The sequence below is a fragment of the Callionymus lyra genome, chromosome 8 (genome assembly GCF_982586985.1).
Source record: "Callionymus lyra chromosome 8, fCalLyr1.hap1.1, whole genome shotgun sequence".
NCBI lineage: Eukaryota > Metazoa > Chordata > Actinopteri > Syngnathiformes > Callionymidae > Callionymus > Callionymus lyra.
In genome coordinates, this window is record NC_141825.1 from 257,883 (window position 1) to 282,670 (window position 24,788).

The window sequence follows — 24,788 nt, forward strand, 5'->3', positions numbered from 1 at the left end:
TTTGGTCTGATTTAAAGGCTGTTTTCATGTTTTTATTTTCCTATCTTTTTTTAAAATAATTGTCCATTTGTTCAACTGTGTCCATTTTCTTATCTCATTTTAATGGGTAATGCAAGGCTATTGTTTAAGTATCACAAAGACCGCAGAAGAGTGTTTTCACTGATCATCCTTGCTTAGATTAGACACAATTACAATCTTAATCAGTAATGTCTTCTTATGGACTTTCATTGACGCTCAAATTATTGGTTCATTGTTACATATTTGAATTCTAACTAAACATTTTGTATTTGGTTGGATCCTCATGGCTAATGGCTAAAGTTTTGGATGTCACATAAATGAACATAAAGGAAAAACATGTTTTTATATTGATATATAACGGTTTTACTATTGTAGGGGAACACATAATGGAGTTTGTTAAAAAATACTGTCGTGTGTGCTGAATGATCTTTACTCTCGTTTTGGGGGGGAAATGCCAACGTATTCAATGTAGGTTAAATAAACTTATATTTAAAGTACGTTACACAAAATAATATTTCGCAGTAAATAATAAATATCTATTATCTTTTGTCTAGTGAATGTGTTGCAAAATTGTAATATTTTTTAGCCTCTCTAGATCTGACGTTATTAGAGGACTTCTGTGATTGGGTCACACGAAGCCTTGAACCTGCTTATCGATTATTCATGAGCAACGTTATTCCTGGTCCCTACATTTCGGATGGTCCCTGAACGCAGCAGCGGGCTGACTGGCTGTGTGAAGATGGCGGACTGTATACGTGTTCCTCTTCTCCTGCTGCTGATGAACGTCAACCTGCTTCTACAACCGACTCAAGGGGACAACAGCTTTGTCGGGAAACCCGGCGCTAATGCGGAAAACCCGCAGAACCAACTTGGTGCCGTGGCACCCGCCGTGGTCAACGCTGTAGCTGTGGAGAGGAACCAGGGCACCGGGGCCTCGATACCGCGGAGGCGCTCTGCCATCTGGAAGTTGTCTGAGGAGGCGGTATGTCGGGAAGACCTGCACCGGCTTTGCCCCAAACACTCGTGGAACAATAACCTGTCGGCACTGGAGTGTCTTCAAGACAAAAAGGAGGTTAGTAACCGGGGAAAGGTGTTTTTGTTGTGGGGCAAGTAGCAGGGTGTGCCTTCAGGGAGAACGTTAGCTATGATGGTTAGCCAGATGCTATTCAGTAAACGTCACGCCGAACCCCGTTCGTAAAACTATAAAATGTAGTTTCGGGTCACTGTTTTTCCATTGTGTTTAATGTCACTTGATTTTGCGCGCCACGTCAGTGTAAGACAAACATTTCTTGTTAATTCGGCAAGGTTTTAATACACTTAAACGACTTGCTAGTGAACATTAAAACCATGTATGTGTTTGTAACTTCATATTAGCTTGACTTGACATGCATATGTTGCCGCAATAGAAATCCAAAGAAAGTCATTAGATATTGGAGTCTTTTTTAAATTGAAATAACCAAATCATTTTGAAATTACCTGGTGACCTGATGTCTTCAGATATTAGCATTGACATACATTTAATGTTGAACGTTAACAAAAGATTATCGCCGGTGCAGATTGGAGTGTTTTAGTGAAACCATGACGACGTGGATACAGAAGTGCCAGATTTTTCCAGTCTAGAAACGATCCAGTGGATAACTTTTTGTACATGCTGTTAGGTTTCATTGTTACTCTGTCGTCCAGATTTAAACCTGTTATACATTATATTCGTTCCCTGGGTTAGTCGCTTGGTGTCTATGTTGTAATTGACTTTTCTCTTTTTCTCCCTTCGTTTTAAGGACCACTTGTGTGGCAGTTTATTGTGCTTGTAATTGACAACCTCTGGTCTGTCATTATTCCTGAGGAAGATATAAATTGTATGGACAGACTTTTAAAACACCAGGGAAAGGTTGGCTGTGGCCCCCACCTCAGCTTGGGGGCACCACCAGTATCACTTCTCCATGACTGTTGTTCAGACTTGTCAATACGGTGTGAAAGAGAACTTTCTTTTGTGAGAGGTTAAAATATGGCTCACCAAGATCAGGTGGCTGTTCAACACGGTAATCTCCTTAAAGTGTTCATATGTGCAAATGGAATTGGATGTTATAACTCAAATATGAAACCGAACAAAGAAAATGCAATGCCAAATCCCTGTAATAATTTATAGTAATTTTACCAAATTGTACAATATATTCATTAACAATGCTTTTGCTTACAATGATAAAAAATGAAATTCTAGAAAATTCTCTCAGATTCCGCCCAAACTAAAGCAATTGTATGTAATCGAATTTCATAAATTGCACTGACGGTGGTCCTTTTAACTTTTGAAACTAAAACACTTCTTTCTAGAAACATTTCCAATGTGAAGAAGCATACCTTCCTCGGGGTAATACATTAATTTGAGTCCCAACTGACTATTCATGGTATTGTGCTGATTAAGTGTTAATGTTTGGACATTAATGTGTCATTATTGTCATTATAAAGCATGTAAAAATGCACAACAAGTGTCATAGTGAGCATGGACTTTTATTTTATTCACACCATAATATTCTCTTTTTAATTTTCTCATAGAAAGGGTCAGGGTGATTTTAAATGTTTTATGATGGTTTTCCTGTGGAAAACAAAAGTTAATTATCAAATGAAGATGATACATTTTTCCAGTTTGTTTCGTCATGACTGATCATTATTCATGATAAAACAAGATTCATATTGTTAGTCAGTAGGTCCATGAATACGGATATTAAATTGAGGTTGCATGTTAAGAAGTTGGGACTGTAGTTTTCAGTTGAAATGTCATAAGGGCAAATTATAAATGCCTATTTACGTTTGCAGCATAGCTCTATTGCTCCTTAAAGCCTGACTTTTCTGCTAGTAGGAGGACCTACTGTTGGCTGGTGTCCTTAAGCTGATTAGCTGCATGTTGTTAGACTGAGAGTCCTTTGTTGGATTGGTCTCAATGAACCAAGTTGCTTGAAATCACAAGATACTAGAGTTGACAGTGGTGACTGGCAAGTCATCAATAAATTGCTTTCAGAAACCTCTTAACCAAAACAAAAGACAAATTGTAGCACAGAAATGTACCTGCAAACTTACTTCTGTGTGGTTTTTGTATATGGTTTTACTCTTGACCATAATTTACAGTTGGTCAAGTTTAATTTTAGTATGTGTTGAAAACCATTGGCATTTTTTTTTTAAATAAAACGCATCCATCTAATTGGTTACTGCTCACTTTATTTGTATATCTGGGACCAGATTGAGGGGACTATAAAGTTATTTATGTTAGGGATGAGGTACTCCATAGGTTAACTCCTTGATGCATGTGTAGCCAGATGTCAAAGGAACCCTGGCTGTGTGTGGTAGATCACTGCTCCACCCTTGGTGTGAAGGCCGCAGACTCTCCTATGAGCTGGTTTTAGACTTGGAACATTTTTGTTTTAGCCTTTGCTGTCCCTTGTGGTTATGTGGACGTGGAGTTTAAAGGAGGAGGGTGCTGTCTGTTCTGGTTGTTTATATAGTGTCTTTACAAACCATGAGGTTTATTTCACAGTTTATACTTTTAAGAAAACAACACAATATATCCTGGCTTTCACTCAATTAAAATAAATGCTTTTTTATTTTTTTTTATTTAGCTTTTTCTAAATGTTAAATGTTTAATCCAATAATACAGTTTATAAACAACAATGTATACTGCATTTAAATGCTTGGTTACAAAATTAAGGCATTATTTAAGTTTATTTTCTGTCTGTAATATATAAGTTTTCTAATTTTTTTTAAAATCTGTGTGACCTTAATTAGCGCTTAAAAAAAGGGGAAAAAACCATTGAATTACAGACCTTTTGAACGTTTGCATGTAATTAAATCTAAAAAGTCTTTATAGATTCTACCTATTGATTAAGGTACTCATCTAATTGTTAAAACTGTGACTTAAGTTATTCAATAAAGAATAAATGTTCATATGTAAATATTTATTTTAGGAGTTTACTTCCTTCTCTAACTCTTAGTTTCCTGTTCACACCAAACCTCTTTTTTAGCTGCAGGATTCCACATTTGGATGAAACATAACATCAGTCTTTCTTCTGTTGCTAACATTTTTCACACAGATGTCTGACTATTGAATATAACAGATGTTTGTCTGGAAAGCAAGGATCTGATACAAGTGAACTAAATGTATATATATTTTTTATCAACAATGGCATGGCGTATTCTTCTTTTTATATTAAGAACAACTTGTTGTGACTGGGGTTTAAGGACCAGAAAAGCCTCCAACGGTACAGTTTAGATTTTACACAATCAAATATAAGTCAAAGGCTGATTGTGGTCAAAATCTTTTCAATTGGGACTAGATGGCCATTCTGGAATTTGATTATATTGATGATTTACATCTAATTTAATTGGCAATACTTAATATTTACCAAAACCTAAACCAAAACAAAAAAATCCGTTTGAGGTATTTGGTCATCATTTAGTTAATGTTTTTATTGTCATTTGTTATATTATATATTTATTTATAAGACCAGTTTGAATTAAACATATGGTTGAAAAATGTCAGAGGAGAGAGTTTTTTTTAATATTGGGGAAATGTAAAGGTTTGATTAAATATTATTCACATTTAGTCCTTCTGGACTTATTTTAACTAAAGGCTCCCATTTGTAATATTTGTATATTGTGCTTTGCTCTGAATATTACCTTTCTTTTTCAGGATTCTGAGATTGCAGCTGAATGCAATCATGTAAGTAAACAATTTACTTTATCGGATAATCTTCTTCTCCAGTAGCTATTATTATATTGTGTATTGTAGTTGGACCCAAGTGGTATCTAGCAAAGTATATATTTTAAGAAAAGCATGAGTCTTGTCATATCTATAAAGTTGAATAGTGTTGCTTAGTTTAAAGTCTTGCATGTTTATCTAAGTTTTAACAGCAAGATATTCTATTCATTAAAAAAATCTATTGCCTCCTTTTTATATCATCTGCGATAATGAAAATGTGCTTGTCATAAAAAAAAGCCTATTATGTTTAACCTGCCCTTCTAGTTACTATGGAACTACAAGCTCAATTTGACCACGGATCCAAAGTTTGAGTCTGTTGCTGTCGACGTCTGCAAAACCACAATCACTGAGGTTAGTCTCCTAAATAATTTGGAACATTTGTTTATCTGAAGTTCAACAATGGGTCTGAGCAAAACTTGTGTGTGTTCCCTGTGACATTCTCCTTCTGATAACACTATAATCTTGAATTGACATTGACAAACCTAAAGAAAATAAGGCCTTGGCTGTAAAGTCTGACATTGTGTTCCCTTTGTCTGCAAGATAAAAGAATGTGCAGCTGAGGAGCTTGGGAAAGGCTACCTGGTGTCATGTCTGGTAGATCACCGTGGCAACATCACTGACCATCAGTGTAAGCAGTACATCACCAAGATGACCAGCATTGTGTTCAGTGACTACAGATTCATATGCGGCTTCATGGACAAGTGTCATGATGACGTCAATGCTCTGCGATGTGGCAGCATCAGTACTGGAGAGAAGGTCAGACACATTCACTTTAAATGTATTTTCTTTGAATGTTTAAAAAAAAACAAGAAAAAAAGGAAAAATATTAGATGCCCTTGAACACACATGCCTAACTAAACAATACGACTGAATATCTAGTTCTACTTGAGAAATCAGTTTGTTGTCGTTGCAGGATGTTCATTCTCAGGGTGAAGTGATTGCCTGCTTGGAGAAAGGTTTGGTGCAGGAGGCAGAAGAGCAGCCAGGAGCTCATGCCATCAAGGATGAGTGCAAAAAGGCCATCATGAGGGTAGCTGAGCTCTCATCGGATGACTTTCACCTCGACCGATATTTGTACTTTGCCTGCCGAGAAGACCGCGAGCGCTTCTGCGAAAATGTGAGTTCTAGACAGTGCTTTCTTTGACGCATTTTTTTCTTATGTACCTGTGTTGTTTAGAATATTTTAAAGTAGAAATGACTCACATTTTAACTATTATTATTTAATTATTCATTAATATTTACATGAGAAGTGTCAGAGGTAATGTGTGATAATAGAGTATCAGTATAGAGACGGTGGCACTGAGGAAAAGGCAGAAAGCAGAGCTGGAGGTAGCAGAGATGAAGATGTTAAGATTCTCTTTGGGAGCAGCCGAAAAGAAGAAGAAGATTTATAATGTTAAAATATCAGTTGGTCACGAGGCCATCATAAACAAGCAGAGTAAGCATGTTCCACCATTCCCTATCTCTCTGGTACTTGCAGTGTGATGCCACAGATTTGCGATCTTCAAGATCATCGAGTACTCTATATTAAACCTTGTAATATTCCTTTCTTTACAGACGCTAGCTGGTGAGGGGCGAGTCTATAAATGTCTCTTTAATCACAAGTTTGAGGAAGCCATGTCAGAAAGGGTGAGTGTATTTCTAGGCTTGATTCATTTCCATAATGCGTCAACTGGCTGGCTACTATGTATTACAAATAAATATTTGGCTGCTTCTGTCTTCTCAGTGCCGTGAGGCTTTGACAACCCGACAGAAATTGATCGCTCAGGACTACAAGGTGAGCTACTCTTTGGCTCGTGCTTGCAAGTCCGACCTCAGAAAATACCGCTGCAGTGTGGACTCCAGTATGCCAAGAGCCCGAGAGGCCCGTCTCTCCTATCTGCTGCTATGTCTGGAGTCAGCCGTCCATAGAGGTAGAAATGACAATGACTGTTATGGTTTTGAACAAAATCAACATTTGGTTTTTGTTTGTCTATATTTTTGTTTTGATCAGGGCGTGTTGTAAGCGGTGAGTGTCAGGGGGAGATGATGGACTATCGGAGGATGCTGATGGAGGATTTCTCTCTGAGTCCGGAGATTGTATTGCATTGTCGCAATGAGATTGAGGGTCACTGCTCAGGTCTGCATCGCAAAGGCCGGACATTGCATTGCCTGATGAGGGTGGGCCGAGGTGACATGGGTGCCATTGATGGAAACTGTCAGCGAGCAGTAAGTTTGGACTTCATTGTCCCTAAAACTGTCTTTCACACTTCGATCTTAAAACGACTCCTTTTTTCTCCAGCTCCAGACTCTTATCCAGGAAGCTGACCCCGGAGCCGACTATCGCATCGATCGTGCCTTAAATGAGGCCTGTGAGTCCGTTATACAGACGGCTTGCAAGCACATCCGAAATGGAGATCCCATGTAAGTTCTCATCCCTAGTTTGCATGTTGGCTTTTATTCATATACTTGCTTTAAACAGACATGTATAGAAGTCACACTTCATTAGTCAACATTTAATCTTGAACGCTCTTTAGTAATAAAAAAAAAAAAAGGAAACAACAAGTTGAATAATGCTGTTCTAAAGAGTGTTGTAGTAGTATGAGCATTCAGAGTCACAGTTGCAACAAAAGAAGACTCTAACTGTAATGTAACACAACTGAGCGGGGGCGGAAAAGAGAAATTCAGCCGCAGGAAATTTTGCTTACGTTGTTGTTGTTTCTTTTTACAATTCAATAGCTTTTCAAATATTTCTTATTAATCTGAATTTATGTATACATTTTCCCATTTCATCATTTTCATCTTATGTTGTTTATCTGCTTTTGTTTGAACAATTCCGCTCAACTATTTTGTACATTTGTAAAGCAGTAAATATAAATGGTAATAAGCAAGTAGTAAAGATTTGAGAACAGAAGCTCAGGTCTCAAGTAAGAATGTTTTATTTCAGCTTATTATTCAGATTTCTGATACTAAACACAAAATGAGTTTACCAAGCAGCTATTTTTAGACCTAATGTGTTTTCCTATCTGATCATGCAGGATCCTGTCATGCTTGATGGAACACTTGTACACCGATAAGATGGTGGAGGATTGTGAACACCGACTGCTGGAGCTACAATATTTTATTGCCCGAGACTGGAAGTAAGCTACACACACCCGAACTCGCACACACATCTGTTCGTTTTTGAAAGAACAAACTGAAACCTCACTGTGCTTTCTTGTCTTTTCTATTAGGTTTAACCAAAAACTGGCTAATTATTTTATTTATTTGCTGTTACTCGATAAAAAAAATTAAAAAAACTTCTGCTATCAAGTAGGCTAACATTATTTTTAAACTATCTTCTTAAATTGATAAAAAAAACATTATCTAGATCTACATATATTTGTTTCCTGGAAAACGTATGACAAAATGTTTATAATTTTTTTAATATTTAATCAATACAACAGTGACTTGATCAATAACTTTGTTGAATTTAAGCAGTAGTAAAGCAGTTGGGAGAACTTATTAAGCATCTTTTATTATCTAAAATAAAAACAATTAAAAAGATTGTTGAATTCATCAAAATTACTTTTGTGTTTTTACTTTATGACCGCCTATCATCCTGATTGTTTGAGTTTTATTGTTCCAGATTGGATCCCATCCTCTATAGAAAGTGTCAGGGGGATGCTTCTCGGCTTTGTCATACCCACGGCTGGAATGAGACAAATGAGATGATGCCACCTGGTGCAATTTTCTCCTGTCTGTACCGTCATGCCTACCGCTCCGTGGATCAGGGACGAAGGGTAAGTCATTATCTTGCTAACGTGAAAACTACACAATGATGGTCCAATGTTCCCTTATCTCTGCAACGGTATCCTGTGCCCTTATTTGTGAATAAAAGTTGAATCGGTATCTGCTGAAATTGCAGCTGTCGAGGGAGTGCAAAGTGGAAGTGCAGCGGATTCTCCACCAGAGGGCGCTTGATGTAAAGCTTGACCCAGAGCTTCAGCGGCGTTGCATGACCGACTTGGGGAAATGGTGTAGCGAAAAAACGGAGACAGGCCAGGAACTTGAATGTTTGCAAGACCATCTTGAGGACCTGGTAGCAGACTGCAGGGATGTGGTGGGAAACCTGACAGAGCTGGAGTCTGAGGTATGACTGTGCTAATGTGGAACAGTTCATGCAATTTTCTGTAGCAAAGTCAATCTTTGAAAGGACAATAACAATACTAAGCATCAACCTATATTTTTATTAATAGGCTAAAGTTTATTAATCCAAAAGCCTATTAATCAAAATCCATGTTTGTCCCTATCAAGCAGACCTGTGCTCAAACTGAATGTGCTTTTTCTCCTAGGCTTAAGTTTTATTTTGTAATGAATAAAATTCATATGTTTTGCACCTCCTATCTTTGTCCAGGATATACAAATCGAGGCCTTGTTGATGAGAGCATGTGAACCCGTCATTCAAGGCTACTGCCATGTAAGTCTTCATGTGTTTACCTTAAACATATGTTGTTTCTTCTTGTATGCCTGCTGCTTATTTTCTTTAATGCGGCCAGTTTGATTAAAGTTACATAAATTATAAATTGTCTCATTCTATTTCATGTAAATGTTTCTGTTCAACATTTTATTGTTTGGGTTTCTGTGCAAATATGGAAATTAATTCATTTGTTTTACAATATAGGTTAGGTTAGGTAGAACTTTATTGATCCCTCAGGAGGTCTCCTTCGGGAAATTGTTATATATATGTTATATATAATATATATAAGTTTGTTGATCTGTTTATTAATCAATTATTACAATAACTTATAACTTGTTTTTTTCCCCCACCATATTATAACATTGTAAAACACATCGATTTCTTTTATGTCAGGAGGTTGCTGACAACCAGATCGATACAGGGGATCTGATGGAGTGTTTGGTTCAGAACAAGCACCAGAAGGAGATGAATGAGAAGTGCATCGTGGGTGTGACACACTTCCAGCTGGTAATCAAAAACAGAAATTCACAAACTAAAACCCATTTATATTTGCAATGTTAGGTTGACTTATTGTGCTAAATCAAAAAAAACTGAATAACCTCTATTTCTGTGCGTTCAGATCCAGATCAAAGATTTTCGCTTCTCCTACAAGTTCAAGACTGCATGCAAAGAAGACGTTCTTAAACTCTGTCCAAACATTAAAAAGAAGTAAGACCAGGAAGTGATTTTTCCAACTCACTTATATCATAACAAATGTCTATAAGCTGTTGAAGCTTTAGTCATTTTAACCTGACTGGAATTTTGTTGCTGTTTCAGGGTCGATGTAGTCATTTGCCTCAGCACTACAGTGAGGAATGACACGTTGCATGATGTCAAGGAACACAGAGTGTCCGTCAAATGTCGTAAACAACTACGAGTGGAGGAGGTGGAAATGGTGTGTGTACCGTTCAGAGTCATATGTCACTAAACACTGATAAGAACCTTCTTTTAGTACTGTAAACCTAACCCTTCTAATGTACTATTGTATCCTTCTGCAGTCCGAGGACATCCGTCTTGAACCAGAGCTGTATGAGTCCTGTAAACAAGATATTAACAAACTTTGTCAGAACGTGGCTTTCGGCAACGCACAGGTCAGTAGACTCGGATCATATTGATGCAAACCTTGTATGTTGGTTAATATTGGTTAAATAAGACTCCAAAATAAATTAATGTATTATTAATAACATGTCATTGAAAATAAGTGGGGTGATATTACAGAGAAAAAAGATGATCTCAGTTTCATTAAAGCTTCATCAATGAGAGGTTGGTGCAGCAGATATTTTTCTAAGATATTAGCCTTTTTTCAGCTTCAAAATTTGCAGTCTCAGCATTTTCAGTAAATAATTGTTCTTTTATCATTTGTAACTTCTATCTTCTGCCAGACGACATTTTTCATCATCGGCATGTGAAGATGCATTATTACCCATATCCATCGTCAGGATTAATCTTGTTTATATATATATTTTTTAATGAATTACTTTACCCATCTACATCGCAGATTTACTCAGGCTGCGTTTACATTGTGACAGTAATACTTTATGGTGCGTTGTTAATGAGTAACATCTCTGCTGCTGTGATTTATGCATTGATGTAAATGAATGTAGTGTTTTGCTTGCTGGAGATGTTTGGAAAGTAAATGCTGATTAAAATTGGAAATACCTGCGCATTTTGACGCACGTAATACAGATTAGAATACTTGAGTATAGTTAATTCTTTATTTACTTACTTAATTACTTTATATTATTTATTTATAAAGTGTGTCATATATGAGTTTAAACAAAAATTGTTCGTCTCAGTATGATGATGAGTGTCACCATTTTCAAAGGTAATCGAGTGTTTGAAGGAGGGCAAGCGTCACCTGACTGCGCGATGTCATCAGAAGATCTTCAAGCTACAGGAGGGGGAGATGGTTGATCCGGAGCTGGACTACCAGCTTATGCGGGTCTGCAAGCACATGATCAGGGTGCGTTGATTTCATTATTCAATGCACTTTTATTTTGATCCTTGGATTGTTAACATTTATTTTCCTGTGTTCAGCGGTTCTGCACCGAGTCAGAAGGAAAAAATGTTCTTCAGTGTCTAAAACAGAATAAGAACAGTGAACTGATGGACCCTAAATGTAAACAGATGATCACAAAGAGGCAAATCACCCAGAATACAGGTGCGCTCCCACGTCAACGGTTATTTTCCTGTACCCTCAACTAGTCATTTATGATGGTTGCTTTCACCTGTCCAGATTACAGATTAAACCCAGTCCTGAGGAAGGCCTGTAAAGCCGATATCCCAAAGTTTTGCCAACCAATTCTGATCAAGGCGACCGCTGAGAGCGAACTTGAAGGACAAGTCATTGCCTGCCTGAAACTTAAATATGCAGATCAGGTGCGTCACACTTAATTACAAGTTTGTTTTTTATAGGTACCTTGTTTTCTAATTCTTCTGTAAACGTTAGGGACAAGAAGGTTATGTATATGTGTAGATCGACAACTTCTTACAACCTTAATCCCAGCAGCTTTCTGACCCTTGTTGTCAGTGTAACGCATCCTCAATGGGCATGTGGGCATTTGTGACTTGGTCTGAGCAGGAGGTTTCCTCGTGGCTTTCATCATGTGTTTTTCACCTCACATGTTCATTTTAATTTCTGCAGTTGACTGGGCTCAGCATGAGAACCCAAACTGACCGACTCGGCTTGTCTTCTCCATATGATTGGTTCACTGATTTCACTTCCTCTGGTCTCTTTTGATGTGTTATGAGAACTACACAGTGGAAAGATCAGTTGACCTACAACATTGAGGCTAATGGTCACATTTCTGTTGCTTACTTGTTGTTTAAATCTTTTTCACACAATAATTAATCAGAAGTTTTAAGATTATTTGCATATGGACGAGGTAATTTCTTGCTACTGAAAGAACATGACATAACGCCTGTTACTATGAAAATACAGTCAAATAACAAATATGCAATAGTAGAAAACTTTCTTTCTATAAGAAAACTACTGCAATTTTTGCTTCTAATGACTGTAAATAAGTGTTTTGCAGATTAAGGATCGACTGATGAGAAGTTAACAAGAGACATTGATGATGTCAATATATATGATGAGCATCTTTCTAGAATAAAACCCCTTTACAATTAAATGTCTTATCTTATAGTTGCAAACAAATGTCATTTGAGTATTTATTGGTTTAAAAATAAATTACATTTGTCGGAAAAAACTGTCTGTATATTTATTTTTACTTTTTTCAGTTGTATTTAATAGTAATTTATTATTTTGTGTAGCGTTTGTCTTCAGACTGTGAGGGCCAGATCCGTGTCATCCTGCAAGAGTCTGCGCTGGACTACAGACTTGATCCACAGCTTCAGATCCACTGCACACAAGAGGTTTGGCACATTTTTTAATTACACACACACAATATTTTAGCAATATTTGCGCTGTTATTACCTAGAAGGGAAACTTAATATGGTATAATTGATCAAGGTAAAGGATTAATTTCCTCTTTCATCTTCTCGTAAAAATGCTTTAAAAATGGGGGGGAAATCCTGGAGCATCAACTGTATCTGGAACCTGAAAAGTCTTGAAATTCAAAATACTCTTTACGAATCCAAGCAAATTTCCTTTTTATAAGATTCCACCGATGTTTGTGTATATATATATATATATATTTACAGTTTATTCCTATTGCTTAGATTTCCATTCATCAGTTTTTGTGAATTTTCATAATAAGGGTTGTGGTTGACTAAACTGAGAAGTGAGCATGTATTTGCAACTGTAGAGTCAACTCGATGGTAAAGTCAGAGACAAAGTCTATGGTCAAAGCTGCAAAAATGTGTGTAAAGTTTGTAGGGGCTGCTCATTAACAGCAAAGTTCAGATGTATCAAGGGTTAAAGGTGTGTTTCTTGTGCTTCAAGTTCAAGAGGTTTTGATCACCATCTTGTGTCTGGACAATTGATCAGCAGTGCTGTCGTGAAAGTGTTTTTCTTAGGTGTCAGTAGCCACAAAGTGTCACATATTTTAAATTAATTTCTTTCTTCAGATCTCTCAGTTGTGTCCAGAGGAGGCAGCTGCTCAAGAGCAGACAGGGCAGGTTGAAGAGTGTCTGAAAGTCAATCTGCTTAAGATCAAACAAGACAGTTGTAAGAAGGTAACACATCTTGGGTGTTTATTCTTTCCGGAAGGACTCGTGCAAACATCTCTCTCTTTCTTGTGTCCGTCTCACAACAGGAGGTGTTCAACATGTTGAAGGAGAGTAAAGCCGACATCTTTGTGGACCCGGTCCTCCACACTGCCTGTGCTCTGGACATCAAACACCACTGTGCGGCCATCCCTCCCGGCAGAGGACGACGTGAGTTTCCATGAACACACTGGACATTTCATTACATTCAATAACTCAAAACTGATCTCCTCAGAGATGTCGTGTCTGATGGAGGCGCTGCAGGACAAGCGTGTGCGTCTTCAGCCGGAGTGTAAAAAGAGACTTCAGGATCGCATTGAAATGTGGAGCTACGCTGCCAAGGTACGACGCATTCCTCATACAGAGCCGAGCTTCAGGGATTAACTGTCATCACTTCCTGTCAGGTGGCTCCTGCTGAGGGCCTGTCAGACCTCGCTGTACAGGTGATGACATCACCGTCCAAAAACTACATCCTAACAGTGATTGGTGCCGGCGTGACGCTGCTCTTCCTGATGGGCCTTCTTTGTGGCCGCTTTACCAAACGTGTCACTCAGGAGTTGAAGGACAGGTAGACCCCGCCCACTCCAAGGTTCCGGGGTGCCCATGGAAGAAGTGACGACCACTGAACAGAGACTATTCCTCCCTCCATTCGCAGCTGCAGTTTGACTCCGACTCCTCATTTGTAAACTCTCGCTGCTGCGCTGCTGGCGGCCATGTTGGAGTTACCCACCTCACAGTCTGCCTCATCATCAGTCGTCCACTCCTCGTCAGCCTGCTCACTCCTGTATAAACTCGCCCACTCCTCGTCTCTTCATGTTGGGCTTCCACCGATTCTTTGTTTTCTACACCCCCTGCTCGAGGTAACAGGGGTGCTGGAGGTCAAAGGTCGTACTCAAGGGAGGTGACTACAAAATGTAAATGTGTAGAAAGTGGAATTCAAATGCTCGTCTGTAGAGCGGATTATTGACTCCAGTATTTTGGTGATGTGTGTAGATGCGTGTCGGTGAATGATTGGTGCATCTGCGATCTTTCTACATCTAATTGTTTGTTGTTGCAGAATATATTTTCCCCCTCTTTGCTTATTTGTCGCCATTGGACTGCCTGACAGCTGGTAGCTTCCAGCCCTCCGCCCTCGAGCCACAGATCAAGAGAGTAACTCTCCAGCTTTCCCCTTCTAGTTCCGAGTCAACATCTGTGTCACCGCTCTTATCCTCCAGACGCCCTTTTTCTATTGGAGCACACCCAGCCAGAAGACATTGTCCTGTGCCGCATGAATCACCTCAACTGATGAATGGACCGGTGTGCTTAACAAATACATGGATTTTGTATTTTCTGCTCTAAACTTTTGGCTGATGAAGAATCTTGCAGGAAAAAAATGGTCAAAAAAATTCTAGATATAAGATGTGAAGATTTTGTGTAAAGATACTGGAATCGTTGCACACGTTTCTTTTTTTTTTTATATCTATAAGTATATATATTTTGTCATAGCCTTATTTATTTGACTGCTTCTCTGTTTTCCCTTTTTTGTTGAATGTTCTCTGGTTGCCTTTCAGCCATCCAGCTAGCAAGCGTTGCGCCATCCTGTGGAGGGTGGGTTTAGGTTCTGATGGGCCCCTGAAGGCCTCTGTGGCTGCTGGTGGTGTTGCATTATTGGGGACTTGAACTCTGCTATGTAAGAGGCTATTAATGGTCTGAGAGATTGACATACACATGCGTCCTGGTCTGAAGACCACTCTTTTCATTTTCACTCTGTACTAAGAAAAGATTACAGCATCCTGATTCTTAATCACTGTTGGAAATGAATGTATTTTAACACTGTGGTGGCGACAAAAACAACTGCAGTTCAAGACAAAGTGAAGCAGAAATCAATCGATGAATATCACACAATTTAACATTCTCACTCGGCTGTTACTTTTAAGGCTTCGTTACAGTGTTTTGTTTTTCATCCGTTTCTTCACCACAGATGAACAATTCTGCAGCAGACTTGGGTTATAATAAGTGATCTTTTTGTATGATGTTCCAGGGAGGCTTCATTTCAGATTTCATCAGCTAGTTTGAAAAACGATTTCAATGAAGTCAACAAGAAATGTATATCCAGAGAAACAAATGTTTGTTCATCAGGTATATCTTTGTTTTACATAGTAAAGGACTCACCTAACACCATAACAGAAGTGCACGTGCAGTTGGACTCAATGTCACCATTGTTGTTTTTTTGGGGGGGTTTAATAAAACCAAAAATATGTTGGTCAAAGATAAATTCTTAACTAATGGAAATAGTCAAAGGATAAACTGTTACTGGTTTACTTTGCATCATGCTTGTGTATTCTGAGTAACGACAAACGTTTGACTCGGTTCTGCCCTACAACTTGTTACTGAGACCTTCTTATTGGTCTATATGCCTTCTGTCATTTTTTTTTTTAGTTTCATTTTCGTTTCAAATGTGCCTAAACTTACAATCCCTTGGCGGGGTCCCTACAAACTCCCATCAGCCCCTTTGCTCAAGGGCCAATATACATGTGTGTTCAGTGAGTCCTAAGACTGAGCAACACAACGCAATTGTTGATGACAATTTAATTTTCTAAACCATGTCTGAGTTATTTTTCCTTGTACTGTCTCTCTGTTTTGGTCTCTTTTTGTGGTTCTGTACAGATGAAAATTGGATGGTTTGTTGATAATAATAAAATCTGCAAGGTTTCTAGCCGTTTGTTATACTTGGTCATTAGATGAGAAAAATATCGGTTGACTGTCTATGGAGGCACCACCCCACAATGTCTCTGCTGGTGTCAAGACCTAGATCTTTTCTTTTCCCATTAACATTTGACTCCATTTTGTCATTACAAATCTGTTTAATTGGACATGCTGCATGTGTCTTCATAGAGCTTGTGTTTCATTATAAAATCATTGAATCCAGTTTGAGGTACCATAGGGGTACCATATTTGCATCCACAGTCCAAGAACAACTCGACGACGACGCCATTCACCTTCAACTCTAGTCAGAGAAGATGATGAACTTTAAAGAACTTCAACTCATAGTTCAACACAAACAATACGTCCATGACCGCAAAAGCACTCGAATATTTGATAAAATGGTGCTGTACTCAATCAAACCTCCAGATAGATTTACGGGCGCGTGAGATCGTCAGATGACACGGATGAAATTCAATAGATAGAAATAAACAAATGTTTTGTGAAAAAAATACAAACTCATAAAACAATTTATTTTAGTACATTGTAAATTTTGTTTCAAAGTTTCTGTTTTTTTTTTCAGGAAATAGTTATTTTGTGTCAGAGTTTGAAAATTATTACAAAATAAGTATTTAAACTTCTGGGCCAACGTATCAAGTCAATGCCGACCTTATAACCTCTTCATACAAGCCCTTTAAAATCCAGTGATGATCAATCATGAGTAGAATGTCTTAACAGTTTACTGCTCCCCAATAATAAAACGGAAAATTCCAAGCCATTTCGCACAATTCTTACAACCACTTTGTCAAGTTTATTACTTCAACAAGAAATTTTCCTCACCAACAAGATCCTTCAAATTTGCCCAAGGGCCAAAATTAACAATCATGAATTATTTAAAGGTCACATGACGAGCCTTGGGCACATCCATAGAAATGTGTATATTAACATTAAATGTTACGTGATCCTTATTTGGTGGAAGTCGCACGAGGTTGTGGATGCTGCTGGAAAAACATGCTTGAGAAAAATCACACGGCTGCAGCTTTTGCTCCCGAGATGTAAAACAAACAGAGAGGTCAGTTCCTGACCCGGCAAATGTGTCTGTCAAGTGTTTGCTCAATGGAATGTTTCACTGATGTAAAGATGATGGAGACACATTTACTGTAACTATTCTTGGGAAAATATCGTCAATGCCTTGTGAAAATGTTCTATTCTATTCTAAAAACTACCACTAATGACTGAGCACTATTCATAGTCCGTAGGTGTTGGGGGTGTCCCTGTCCCCGCCGTGAGCATCTGGGATAGACTCCAGACCTCAACCAGCCTGATAAGAGAAATTAATAAATGCGTTGCTGTTGAGGAGCCTTTAACTGTCTGACAACTTGGTGTTAAATTCTTTAGTCTGGACGATGTTGTCGTAACAGAGCTTGAGCTTCATGAAGAGCTGTAGCTTCTTTCCTTTGTATTTTTTTTAGGTTTTATTGGAAAACGTGACATGATACACTAAACAATAATGAACTAACAGAGTCATTAAGTATTCACGTACGTGGAAACATTGTTTAATAACAAGAAAACAAGATAAACATCTCCATAGATTTATTTTCTATTTTGAAAAATTTAACTGAAAATAACACTCACATGAAATAATTATTAATGATAACACATACATAGTACAAAGAAAAAAATATATCATTTTTATAAACAATAACAGAGAGAGATACAATTTATGATACTGAGATAGAGTTGTAGCTTTTTACTTTTTTTCAAACAAAGTCCAATCTATACATGCAATGTATGCATGATGTCAAAACGATAAACACACACAGCTACAGGTACTTGCTAGAAAAAAAAGTTTTGAATCTCCATATGTTTTGTGTTTTCATTGGCTATGTTTGATTGGAATATACTGTAAACTTAGATACCTCTTTATAATACTTGTAGTTTAAAGAAAACATATTACCTGTAAACACTCGTTAAATATGGGTCTATGAGAGGAGAGGAGTCATCCTTTGAGGCACGGATAGTTTCTAAATCGATGTCTTTTTAACAGTCTCGAAAAAGATTTAAAACGAAACGTTTTTAATCAAAATTACAGTAAAAGTTACATTTGTACATTTCATTGGAAGGTTTGAGTCTTTGGCCATTTTTTAGAAATGTCATGGCCTCCTTCTGCTCCCTGAGTGGGACTCAAAAGTCATACGGTGAGATGAAGAGGGTGACTTTGGTGAGATATCGGCCCAGCAGAGAGTTGCGCTCCAGTTCGCTCATCTCCACCTCGGCCTCCAGGGTGGCAGGACCTTTGATGGGGGTCACCAGGAGCAGGGTCCCCGTCTGCCTGCCCGAGCGCTGGACGCTGAAGTGGCCGTGCCCGCGGGCGCCGGCCAGGCCGAAACGCAGGGTGTCGCCCAGGACTCTGGCGGCCGACACCCGGAATAGGACTCTTGGGGCCGACATGTTGGAGACCACTGACAGGAAGTGAAACGATATAGAGTTGGGAGCCTGTAAACACGCTTTATCTCCAAACATGCAAGGATTCCTCTCGCAGCGCCTGGAGATGCAAGAGAAAAACACATTTATGTTTTATCTCACACTTGTTGAATTTTAGAACATTCCTGGAAGCCTGTTCTCCCTTTAGTCACCAGTGGTTTGCATTGGCAGAAATCTGGCGATACAATAAATATCACAGTACAATATACTGCGATACTGTAAGAACAAAGATGTACTTGTAGTATTGTCGAGTACTTGACTCTGGTGTTGCAGAATTTACAGACCACATGACTCTTGACGAAGTCGTAAATGTTTTTTGCTTTTTTTCTCAAACCAAAATATGTCCAAACATCAGCTTTAAAAGCTGCTTGAGTCGACCGTATCCTCTCGTCCTCAGTTACCTGGTTTATTTGTTCTTATTTCTGCACAGGATGTAATGATTTCTGCCATCTATCATCCAGAAGTTTAATAGCAACACAAAAATTAACCAAAGCCATGTTAATGTATGTTAATTCAATAACTCAGTGACTCCGGTGAGCTGACTTCTGATATCTGAAACCTGGTCTAATGTTCAAACACCTTCTTCTTCCTAAACATCTTTCTAAAAACCTCACTCTGCCTGAAAACCTCTTCTTCCTTCTCACTTGTCAAAACTCAAGTCTTCACTTCGATCATGCCTCAACATTTCATCCAGACTGTTGTGACCAAGAGCTCATTTAAAGGCGTGAGTTTGTGTCATATTTGGTCTCAAACGCAAAGTCAATTTCTAACGTCTAGCTTTACTGTGACCATCATAGAGGTTGAAGAAGAAAGTGTTGCTCTCACATGGGCGAGGTCTTGATGTAAGTGGCGTTCTTCATGCGTGGACACTCCACCGTCACGCACTGGAAGCCTCCATACGTGTTCACACACGTCTCTCCCGCCGTACAGTTGTGACGCTCGCTCTGACACTCGTCCACGTCTGAGAACAATCGACACAATGAGTCACGGGCTCTCACGTCGGATCGCTTGCGACCTCTGACCTGTGCAGCTGCGCCCGTCCTCCGCCAGCTTGTATCCGTCCGGACAGAAGCAGTGGAAGCTGCCGGGCGTGTTGACGCACCGATGGACACACAGGCGACCCGGCTGACCCAGAGGGAACAGGTGGCACTCGTCGATGTCTGGAACACAGTCGCAGTCGTCAAGGCGGGGCTCCAGAGAGATGAAGAACCGTCTTCTCGTACCTGTGCAGATGTTGTTGTCTCGGCCGGAGATGGTGAAGCCCACGTCGCAGGTGCACCGGGTCGAGCCCAGGAAGTGAGTGCAGCGAGACGGACGGATAGAGGACGAGGAGACCAGGGGTGACCTGGCTGAAGTGGAGGAGTGAGACGCTTTGATGGGGAGGAAAGATGGAGAGGACACTGAGGAAGTGGAGTTCTTGTTGCTGTTCAGTCCTGCAGAAAGTAAACACACCTGCATTGTGATTCACACCCGCAACCGGGCCATTTACGGCCCTTTTAATGCTGCACCTGTCATAGAATATAACATTTGTTTCTCACACCTCACTGGAATTGTTGATAAAAACCATATTCAAGGTCAATCAGTACAATTCTCCTGTAAAAAAGGACTATGTTACACAGCTCCATGAGTTCATTTGACTTTCCCGTTCATGGGTTTGAAACCTAGAAGAATTGATCATGTGTAAAAAGGTTTCAAAGCTGGAAACATGTAGCTGACACAGCTTTTAATAAATAAAGCATGAAGAGATTTTTCAGCAAGAATTGTTTTAGAGTTACATCACAAGAATATTACACGCTTGTGCCACATGTAACTAAATGCCTATACCACAGTATTGTGATTTCCGCACCAGTCCAGCTAGACATAGCATTTCCAGACAGTGAACCAACTCAACACATATGGCGTCTTGACCGCTCTTTCTGTCAAAACTTGTTCTCTCAGATCAAATTGAGAGAGAATATTACTACCGGAATGTTCCACACTTAAATCTGTGAGGCACTAAAAGCTTTTCTGAAGGGACAAATTATTTAATTTTCAGGTAAGAAGAGAAAGAACCAAACGCCTCAATGACATAAAACAGCAATTATTATAATTAGATAAAAAATGTGCTTCTCATCCTAATCCAGCCTCATCTAATGAAAGCAGAATACAATAACATACACACACACACCTCACCTTCTCTCCCCCCTCTCTATCCTCAGAATCTTCTCCCCCCACCTGAGCCCCCCCACATTTGTTATAGGCCTGATCAGTTGTGAAGGAAACTGCCAGAAAATATACGGAAAATATTGAGAGACCGCCATCTAGTGGACTCTGAAAATAATGACACTGCTACATGAAGCTTCATCAGACCATCACCCGCAAAATGAAATGAAAATGAAGATAAATTTAGTTTTAAAGAATGACAAGACAATATCAGACTCACACTTCTCTTTTGGTAAATACACATTTTGTTTGAGGGATCTTGGCTCCTTGACTCTGACATTCCTGCTCCGACAGTGAATAGTCTGATTTCAAATGTGCTTCGATCCAGATGAACACTCTTGAGCTTAAGTTTACTAACGTCGGCACAAGGGCTGCTGGCCGCTCCACCTCAGAGAGTCCAGACACACCCGGGTCTGTGGTCCAATCAGCTCGTAGCCGGCTTTGCAAAGGAAATGGACCTCATGTCTGACTCCAAACACCCGTCCAAGTCTCCGGCCGTGAGCAGGGGGGTCTGGTTTGGGGCAGGTAGCTATTGAAGAAGACATGTGACTTGATCTGAGATATAAACACTTTCAGGCCTTTTTGGTTGGTTCAGGATACTTCCTTTCTTACCGTTCTTTCCCATTTTAAGGACTGCCACAGTGCCATTGTGCACAGCGATCATCTTCTTCCGGAGAGAGCGTAATCCCTGCTGGTAGGATGCCTCGTGGGCCGCCAACATCTTTTCCACTTGACGCAACGAGGTCAGCAGGGCGTGAGTGGACGGACAGTCCTGGCAGTCAAAGGTTAAAATTACATAAAAACAAACCTTTACAAATATCAGCATATTTTGTATCACAAACACAATCACATTTCTGCCCATGTCTGCTTAGACTAAAGTCTTCGGTCACCTCTATGAAGGACAGAAGTCCTACAACAACAACAATGTAAATTATCGTCTTTTGTTTTTTTATTTAAAAGAACCAACTAATCGTGGTAGACAAGAAGACTGATGGTAGATAATAAACACGTGATGTTTTTTATCACTTGCATGTTTTCAGATGTTTCAAAAATAAAAACTGAATGATTTAATTGATTGAATTGATTTTTTATATTTCCCACTTCTTTTTTATGTTACTCAAAAGTATTTCAGGTTTTCTAAGCCTTATTTCCATAAGGCAGATGACTATGGAGGCAGATTACTTACTTTAATATTCATTTAAAAAAGTAGCTTTAAAAAGAGGTTTAGAAATGTTTTTGATTGAAGCCACTTTTCTGGGGATTGAATAGTTAAGTTCTTTAGTTAATAAAAAATCATTTTTATTTTTACCTAATAAAGTTTTTTTTATTTAAGTTTTCTTTTCTTTTTTTAAAATTGAACGTTTCTCTAATTAAAGCAACATTATTTTTTATTGAATAACAAATCTATGTCCATAGATCCATAGAGCATCCGTGAAAGGTTTCAGGAGAAGTGCAGAGATGTTTTATATGGAGTGATGCAAGCGACTCACCTGAGCTGAGCAGACCGACACTTGATGTAGACACAGCGTCACCACAACCGCCAACAGCGGCACCATGTTGTTGATGTTCAATAGTAGTTGTTGCTGATCAACTCCGTCCAGGTGATTCCAAAAGTTCCTGATAAATCTGCAGCTGATTTTAGTTTCCGGATCCTGACACGCTCCGATGTCTCCAACGGTTAGAAGAAAACTAATCATCTTCTCTCCTGCTGTTGCTTTTCAAGAGCACTTGACAAATTTCTCACCCCCTCCAGCGTGACCCTGCAGTCAGAGGAGGGAGGAGGTGAGGGGGGGCAACATCTGGACCACTTTCTTTTTTACAGCATCTCCAAAAATAGATTCCTAAATTACAAGACCTAACAGGCGTCTTCTAATCATGTTGACAATGTTGCTGTGTTTCTATTCATAATTCAGCTCCGGGAAGGTTCCAATTACAGAGGCTCCTCTAATTTCTGCTCTTGTATTTTCACTGAACACTGGACCTGCCATCCTGCTGGAGTGAGCCTTGTGGGTTGTAATGACAGAGTTCTGATGTGAAGGATCAACATGCAAGAAATAAAAGTTCATAAACTCAGAGAACAAGGTCGCTCATTATTGCTCGTCACACCATTAAAATTATTATTATTATTATTATTATTATCATGAGAACCATTAATCAATGTTTTCACACAAATTACTTTCAAGTGTTTTCTGGAGTCTTGAGGCAAGAAACAATGGTTTTATCAATTGATCACATTATGTGTTCAAATAAATTTCTCACAAGCAAACAATTGAACATGTAAAATCAATTTTTCCCCTTAAAAAAATACTTCATGGAAATATGCAAATATTTGGGGGGTTGGCAATGACAATCATATCTGACATTTTGGAGTTTACTATTTCATCCAAATATTTACTTGGCAATGTATTAAACAGAATCTTTGTCCATCTAGAATACTTTCACTGGTACTGAGGATTTCTCTCGTGCTATCATGAGACCACCATCTAGTGGACTCTGACAATAAGACTGCTTCATGAAGCTTCTTCAGACCATTACTCCCTACGGGTGTGGTTGATTGACAGGCGAGGACTTCCTCTCTGTCACCTCGTGCCTTTAACTGGAGCTGTCAGTCAATTCTGTGCAGCTTCAGTAAACATGTAAATGTTGTTGTCATGATAAGAGTTCAGTGAAAATGTAAACATCTTGATTGACAGTTACCATTTTGCTCCTGAAAAACAGAAACTATCTAAGACTCTTCAGCGATGTGAGTGATCTGTTCACTGTAGTTTCCTGGTATGCTGGAGGAGATGAGGAGCCAGTACATTTCCTCACCACTAAACTACGTCAGCAGGATCTCATGCACCACTAAAAGCTGTCACTTCTGCTCATTAAAAGGAAATGAGTTTGTCTGCGGTAGACAAGTAGTTTTCAGGATGAACAGGGTCACACGACAACTACTGCTTTTTTTTTCTAGCTGCATGTCGAGTGGACGACGTCGTTCCATGAGGTCACCAGTTCTCTTCTCATGCTTTCTTCCACCTCAGGCCACTAAAGCTGGAAATGACAGCAGAACCGTCAAGAAGTTCTTAGGGTCTGTGCTCTACTCCAGGTCTCTGCCAGATGCTTTAGTAGACAGAAGCTAGCTGCCAACCGTCTCCACATGAACAAACTGTCCAGTTACACACACATGCGCATGACTTGTGTGTGTAGAGTCTTCAGGGGAAACCCAAAAGCTGAGCGAGACAGAAAGAGCAGTGTAACGGCATAATGTCTTTCAAGAAGCCAATTAGGCTTTAAACTTTCTAATTTTCAAAATATTTTAAATATCGATCTGTCTCCAGGTATCTCAAGATCTCTTTCACAAGAGAGAAATACAGTAGCAGAAACGACAGTTGGATAAAAAAAGAAAAGCAACAGCTACAATACAAACGCTGAAATACTAGAGTGCAAGTTGACAAACAGAAAGTGCCGGAGTGGTCGCAGTAACAATTTAAAAACAAAGGCAAAGTTCAATGGTTTTCTGTTGTCTATCACCTGAGAGTAGGGAAGTAGATTGACCGCTATATAGAGAGCTTCGCCTTTTTCTTCATGTTTCTCTAATTCTGAACTTTTCAGTGCCTTGTTTCTCCTCCGTCATGAGACGTCCATGTGTCGGCTTGGAGTCAAACCATATATAGAGTGAGAGGTCATTCCCCTCCATCCACATGATCCACTCATCATGTCTCCCTTTCATCTGGACCGACCACACCTTGGATAAATACCCCCTCATTAAAAGGTGCATCACTGTAAACTGATCCGTCCATATCTGACCGGGACATACAGACACGGTGATTACATGGTAACCACTGATTTGTTAGTTAGTCACCTGGAGACTGAACACACCAACATGTTGGGCTTCATGAAGGAAAATAAGTGAGTATATTTACTCAGTAGTTACCAAGAGATGAACAGAAAAGTAAAAGTACATTATAGACATTTGTAGCCATATAACTATTGTGATAAAATAAAAATAAAATAAAGAATATGACT

At 39.1% G+C, this 24,788-nt stretch overlaps 2 protein-coding genes across 2 annotated transcripts; one reads left to right on the top strand and one right to left on the bottom strand.

Annotated features, from left to right (window-relative positions):
- Positions 1 to 714: 714 nt before the first annotated feature.
- On the top strand, positions 715 to 16,107 carry glg1a (golgi glycoprotein 1a). Its single transcript, XM_087796915.1, has 25 exons — positions 715 to 1,090; positions 4,697 to 4,726; positions 5,030 to 5,116; positions 5,306 to 5,521; positions 5,679 to 5,882; positions 6,323 to 6,394; positions 6,492 to 6,678; positions 6,759 to 6,973; positions 7,047 to 7,168; positions 7,783 to 7,884; positions 8,373 to 8,526; positions 8,652 to 8,876; positions 9,141 to 9,203; positions 9,597 to 9,710; positions 9,823 to 9,911; positions 10,020 to 10,137; positions 10,241 to 10,333; positions 11,068 to 11,205; positions 11,280 to 11,403; positions 11,479 to 11,621; positions 12,516 to 12,617; positions 13,272 to 13,379; positions 13,460 to 13,580; positions 13,645 to 13,751; positions 13,814 to 16,107. Exons 1-25 carry the CDS (start codon positions 716 to 718, stop codon positions 13,979 to 13,981), a joined length of 3,477 nt encoding a protein of 1,158 aa, XP_087653041.1. The 5' UTR covers position 715; the 3' UTR covers positions 13,982 to 16,107.
- Positions 16,108 to 18,252: 2,145 nt separating this feature from the next.
- Positions 18,253 to 22,336, bottom strand: LOC148072584 (fibulin-7). The gene is made up of 7 exons (XM_087797652.1): positions 22,271 to 22,336; positions 21,393 to 21,552; positions 21,139 to 21,309; positions 19,802 to 20,011; positions 19,601 to 19,738; positions 19,404 to 19,539; positions 18,253 to 18,639 (listed from the first exon to the last, which is right to left on the bottom strand). Exons 1-7 carry the CDS (start codon positions 22,334 to 22,336, stop codon positions 18,279 to 18,281), a joined length of 1,242 nt encoding a protein of 413 aa, XP_087653778.1. The 3' UTR covers positions 18,253 to 18,278.
- Between the last annotated feature and the right edge of the window lie 2,452 nt (positions 22,337 to 24,788).

Coding starts and splice junctions, on each gene's coding strand:
- glg1a (XM_087796915.1), top strand. CDS start 716: ATGGTCCCTGAACGCAGCAGCGGGCTGACTGGCTGTGTGAAGATGGCG. Junction 5,522..5,678: donor GCATCAGTACTGGAGAGAAG/GTCAGACACATT, acceptor TTGTCGTTGCAG/GATGTTCATTCTCAGGGTGA. Junction 13,581..13,644: donor CCCTCCCGGCAGAGGACGAC/GTGAGTTTCCAT, acceptor TGATCTCCTCAG/AGATGTCGTGTCTGATGGAG.
- LOC148072584 (XM_087797652.1), bottom strand. CDS start 22,336: ATGGTGCCGCTGTTGGCGGTTGTGGTGACGCTGTGTCTACATCAAGTG. Junction 21,310..21,392: donor CCTTAAAATGGGAAAGAACG/GTAAGAAAGGAA, acceptor CTTCTTCAATAG/CTACCTGCCCCAAACCAGAC. Junction 18,640..19,403: donor TACATCAAGACCTCGCCCAT/GTGAGAGCAACA, acceptor TTGCATCTCCAG/GCGCTGCGAGAGGAATCCTT.